Here is a 6,039-nt window from a genome sequence, read left to right on the forward strand (position 1 = left end):
GCAAGGATGCATATAAATAAGATATGCATTACTTCGGCTCGAGCATTTGAAATTACAAAAGTTTCGACCAATTTATAAATTACTATGCAAACAATGTTTACAACTTTGTTGGGCAAAAGATATTACTTCCCGAATTTTCCAATCAAAGATCCATAAAGCAAACACAATAAAGACATATAGATGTTATCATTTTTGCTTGCAGTACAGTGGTATTTTCAATACTTTTACAAATGCCTCGTTTTAGGACACAAAAAGTGCCATATTTCGCTACGTCCACCACAAAAACACAGGCTTATGTTTACTGCAAGACTGGAAGCCGTCTACCCTCAAGAAATCAACCAATCAGGTTCTTCGCTCAAAATATCTCCAAGCTAAAAATAGCATCAAACTGTGCACATGAAGGCTATATAGGTAGGATTCCTTCTCTTAGTTCATATTCTCTTGGTCTGAGCCTATATCAAATCGTTTCAGAAGACGAAAAAGCAGGTCTTTGAGCATATTTATCAGAGTATCGCCACATGATCGAAACTCTATACAGTACAAATGAGCTCAGGTATAGCGCGCATGCGCAGCAAAATGGGCCTTTGTTAAGGTCTTTCACGAATCCATACAATTAAGATGTTGATTTTGTTTCTCTGAGTGATTTCTAATTACAATTAAAGTTGAAGTAATGTTTCAAATACGATTTGCTGTATTCTATTGGGGTTTCAAAATCCGAGTGGAATTTCAAATGCCGAGGCGTAGCCTATGTTTGTATGAAACATTTTATAAAAATATCGTAACAAAACGACGTTCAGAACGATTGAGAGCGGTCACAAAGTCAATACCCAAGTGGAAAAAATTCTAAGCTAACTGTAACTGAGATCAAAATTTATTGATAACAGAAGAAAAAACTATAATGTAAAGCTAACTTTAAAATAGTTTCTATGAAAAAAACAGTCTTTTTGGAGAGTCCTCTTCTGTTTCAAGTGACAATTCTCTCTTAAGCAATGATCTACTGACAATCAAAACATCGTACTTAGTTAAATAATGAAAGGACTTGTAAGTAAACTTATTTTGTATTCACATGCAATGAGCGTTTTATGTATAAAAAATATTTTTGAAAAAAGTTTTTACTGTTTTTCCTTGGGCAAGTTTGGCTCGTACCGATACCGGATGTTGATGAACCCTAATTTCATATCTACTCTACCACCTAAGAATTTTGTAATCACTTGTATGATTTTAGGCTGGCGTTTTCAGCCGTGAGGATGGCAATAATTTATTGATATTATGGCGTTACCTGCATGTGACAGATATATCACTGCTTGGCGTCGGAATCTCCTGATTAAAACAATCTTTGTAGGCAACGGCAAAAGACTTCCTGGAACAAAATTGGTCACTGTCCTTATAAAGTTTTACTGATACGAATCCCCTTTCATCTTCGTTAACTCCATTGGGGTAGAGCAGCAGAAACCAATTATAACCACACAACCAGAAAATAGGACTTCCCACCTTGGTGATGGGATCAGCATCACTAGAGTAACTACTGCTTCATCCTTCAGGATAAAGGTCTTGGTAATTTCTAATATTCCATATATATGTTCTTGAACGTTCACCATTTTTCTGTTAAACAAGTGTAATGTCCACTTAGAATTAAGTAGTTTTAATTAGGTTCGATTCATCATCCATGTGTTGTATTCGTGGAAAAACAAACAAAACAGGGCGGATCTAGAAATTAAGTTTGATAAATGGACATAGCATGTACTAAGGGAAGGCTACGTGTTTTGGGGGGGGGGGGGGGGGGGGGGGGCAGAAGGAAGTTGAAGGGGGTGGAGAGCTAGGACTTCAAAGAAGAGGATCAATAAAAAATTGAACTTTTGTGGAGGTTCAAACCTTTTTGTTTTGCCAAAAGCTGTTTCCTTGTTGCTGAATAAAAGGGAAAGGGCTACAACCATTTATGAAAATCTTACTGCGAATCCCCCAGCCCTGCCAATAAAAAACTTACTTTCCCGAAGTACTAAGTTCTTATAAGTACTATAAGTTGTACTAAGTTCTGTTCATTATCTACTACTCTCCTACCTTAAATTGGTTTGTCTTTAGGAGTATAGTATATTCTATATAAGAATAACTCCGTCATGATTCTGTACTACTCTCTTACCTTAACTTCATCCTTTAGAAGTCGATTTTCTTCAGTAAGAGACAAAACGTTTTGTTTCAGTGCCGAACACTGTTCGGTAAGTGATGAATTCTGTTTAGTGAGCGATGAACATTGTTTGGCCAGTAACATCATGTGTGCAGCCATGTTGTCTTGTACGTGTTTATCGACATGTTGTCGTTCGACTTGGACTAAACATCCCTGATCCTTGAATGGGCAGTCCAGTATTGTCTTGCCACAGTCATTTCTTGTATGGTTGTCTAAGTTAATCCTGAGGACAAACAATACGATTTTTCTCTTTTACTCTGCTCGGTTATTCAGTCACACACTATAATTATGTTTCATTGACAAATGTCTTTCTTTTTTCTCATGATATGTCTGAGAAGGGGTTAGCACGTACCACCAACATCTGTTGGCCCGCATCTCCTGGCCCCACACGAATCTGGTGGCCCCTTGACCATAACTCTGCTAACCTCCCTTGATATTTCTTGCAAGCATGTTCACAATATCAATGATGTGCTTGTACGTTGGAGATAAAAGATTAAGTCTAGTTCGACTATAAACCTCGATTGAATAGAAAATCCATTACCTGGGGTCCCATTACGCTCTATCGTCAGTTTCATTGGTTCTCCCCCTATGAACTCTCAAAGCATCTATGCTACATATAATTACCACTCGTGAGTAACACTAGTCACGAATAAAAAATGTTAAACATAGTCGAACTAGCTTTAATCACAATAGTTGGTGCTAAGGTCTATTTTGAGTGCAGAATGGGAAAGTTATGCTTTTTCAAGAGCAAGTGAGTATTTCCAGGAAACCCTTATAAGACTAAGGTCCCAACGTCAAAATCTGCTTTCGCTTTCCTCACAGCTTTTCCAACAACTTACTTCAGAGTTTGATAATGTAAACTTTTTTCTATGTGGTTCTCAGTCCTCATTCAACTTTTAAGCAAAATCAAAAACTGTACGTTCTTGAGTGTCCAACAATATTTGATAGACAACAAAAGATTTGCATAGAGTTAAGAACGCTTAATTGATTTTGTAGATATTTTCTTTTCCATTGTACTTTTACTATATAGAAATGTTTTTTTTCTTTCTAATATGTTACATGTAATCTCCCATGGCCACGATGTAATCTCCATTGTACTTTTTTTATACATATGCTGTCGTTTTTTCTTGCTAATATGTTAAACTTATTTTTCTTTTCCTTTTTCCTAAAAACTCCAAAAACATTGCAATTATGTTCTGTGTAATTTCCCGCGATGAGCTTAGCTCTTGGAGCGAACAAAAAGAGTTAATATGTTTAAATGAAAAAATAGATAAAAAATAAAAAACTAAGGGGTAAAGAAAGAAATGCCTCGGGGTATCAAAAAACCCGATGAACATTCCATACCTTTTTATCTCGTTTATTTGTCCAGTTTCTAGACTTCTACAGCCGTTAGGACATGGAACCACCTCTTCTGGACAGTAAATTTTGTTGTGAAACCGTACCTCAAGTCGGACCAGAGCTTGTGTACATTTCTCACATTCCACGACTTTATACTCGCATATCTTATCATGATCCTCCAGTTCTCTCCTCTGTATGTTGGCGTTGCAGTTCACATTAGGACACTGTACTTGTTGGAAAGGACAAGTTTCTCTGTGTTGGGCAAGTGACTGTAGCTCTCCGGTCCAGTCACACTTGAGCTCATATGCCTCTGTGTCTGTAGACATGACACAAGGTCAGGAAGTGCAATATGACACGAAAAAGTTAAACATTTCTAGACCAAAACAGCATAAGTCGTCATATTAAAGCTCTAAAGAAGAATTTCCGGTCTATTCACATTCTCTACGATGTGCAATAGTGAGAACATGCTATTTCCAACCCAATCAGAAATATTTGGGTTCGTTCTGCTTGATAACAAGACGCCAAGAAAATCTGAACTAGGAGACGTTCTTGGAGCTTGCACTGGGTTGGGAAAAGGGGCATTCAAAACTTAGCGAAAATTATATACTAACCGAGTGCTATATTTCAAGAATATAATCAATGATAGAGAGATCGAGAACTTCAGAACGGTTAGCTAAAAAAAAAAACATTTAAACATATTTCTACAGCAACTTAAAATGCTACGCCATGTAATTCTCACTCACCTGTGTTAGCCGCTGATTGTCCATCACTCTCTGGTAGATGACAGTATACTTTAAGGTTGTTTACCATATTTTCAGCAAACAAATTTCGTGAAAGGCTATCGAGTTCTAGTGCATTGGTACCCAAGGGGCATATCTGTTTGTGCCCCAGACATCGTGTAATGCAATCTTTACAGAAGTTATGCCCATCTTTGCATTGCATGGGGTCCTCCAGTACATCCAAGCTAGAAAGTAAACGGCATAATGAAAACTGAGTACTACAGGATACTCAGTTTTGATTCATTTAGGAACTAGACGCTCTCTGAGCGTTTACTCGGGCTTTCTATTGCTCTTATGCTTTTAAATGACAGCGGCAGGGCAGAAAAACAGCGAGGTGCAACTGTTGCTTCAATTTTGTGACACAATTCTGTCAAACAAGAACATAGTTAATAGAGGGGAGGGGACTCTTCCTGTATTAACTCTGGCTAGAAAATGTCATACTTTTTAATGATCAAAGCATAACCTCTCCCAAAGTACAAGGCTTGATGTCTTGATATTGCTCTTTAGGTCCAAACTAGCGTGTTTATAAAATATCGAGTTTAACGAGAGGTCAAAAAGCGTTTTTCTGTACTGTCTAAAATTAAAATATACATACTTTGCACGAGATCAGAATTCTTGTACTTTTATTGACACTATAACATCATTATATTTATGTACATTTGTAAAATTGATAACTTTTTCTAATATATCACAGTCTGTAAGAATATTTACCATGTTTTCTGCTAAGGACGTGCAACTGCACGTGTAATTTAAACCAAACATAACGAGTAAACATGTTAAAAATGTGACGATGTTTCGACGTTGCACAACGTCATTATCAAGCCAAAAATGAACTAGGAAAGTAGAATACATATAGAAATAATAACTATAGATATAAAAAATAGATATATAATCGAATAATCATACAAAACGTTTGGCACGTATGGAATCTGGTTGTACATTCAAACTAGGTTTGAGTTGTTTGATCAGCAACATCTCATTAATGAGACAGTCAAATCTGTCTATTTTGCACTTTTTCTTACTTCTTACTTCAACTTTGAATTGGCTGTCTCTCAAGGTTATTTGTGCCATATTGAATCTTACCCTAAAGCTATTGAACTATACCCTGCGAGTAGAGTCTTCTTTTAACTCCTCTACGGGCTCCTTTCCTTTCCTTCTCTCGCCCTTAGAGGCGTTAAAAGGAGACTCTGCTCGCAGGGTACTATTGAACAAAATAGAAGCAAGCAAAAGAATCAGGATATTTTACACAAAAGTTAAGCTTAGATATTTACGATTCAAGTTCCTTCGTTGACAATCTTCTTCAGATCCAATTAATGGTTTTCAACCATTCCCAAGAGAACTAAATAACAAAACACACGGCGGCCATGTTGGAGGATATAACATAAGAAGTCATTGACAAATCTTTTGTTAAGCTCCTCCAACATCATATAGTGGCCGCCGTTAAAACCATCAATATAGCGATTTGCTTGTTGTTGTTGTTAGCCTGACTTCGAAGTCTTATCATGAAGATTATCGATTTTCTCACATTAGAAAAAATTGCCCATACATTTGGAATATTCGCTCTTTTCGTTCTTTTTCCTCTCTTTCCAAAGCAAAAGGTTGTCCTTCAAAGTAAAGTTCTATAGCACAAGTAAACTGCGTGACAAAACATCCTAAATGACCCGTAAATCTTCTGTTCTTTCGCTAACTAGTAATTAGCGTGTTTTCGAGGCTACGAAACCTAAGAAACCATAAGAGGCG

The 6,039-nt window shown here is 36.8% G+C and overlaps 1 protein-coding gene across 1 annotated transcript; it reads right to left on the reverse strand.

Moving 5' to 3' along the window:
• Positions 1 to 1,866: 1,866 nt before the first annotated feature.
• LOC116301596 (TNF receptor-associated factor 5-like) lies at positions 1,867 to 5,632 on the reverse strand. Its single transcript, XM_089032156.1, has 5 exons — positions 5,571 to 5,632; positions 4,264 to 4,484; positions 3,527 to 3,836; positions 2,138 to 2,405; positions 1,867 to 1,905 (listed from the first exon to the last, which is right to left on the reverse strand). The coding sequence occupies exons 2-5, from the start codon at positions 4,460 to 4,462 to the stop codon at positions 1,867 to 1,869; spliced, it is 816 nt and encodes a 271-aa protein (XP_088888282.1). The 5' UTR covers positions 4,463 to 4,484; positions 5,571 to 5,632.
• Positions 5,633 to 6,039: the final 407 nt, after the last annotated feature.

This window comes from Actinia tenebrosa, unplaced genomic scaffold (genome assembly GCF_029948245.1).
Source record: "Actinia tenebrosa isolate PJP-AT-01 unplaced genomic scaffold, QUT_ActTen_1.0 PGA_scaffold0__85_contigs__length_37466705, whole genome shotgun sequence".
Lineage (NCBI taxonomy): Eukaryota > Metazoa > Cnidaria > Anthozoa > Actiniaria > Actiniidae > Actinia > Actinia tenebrosa.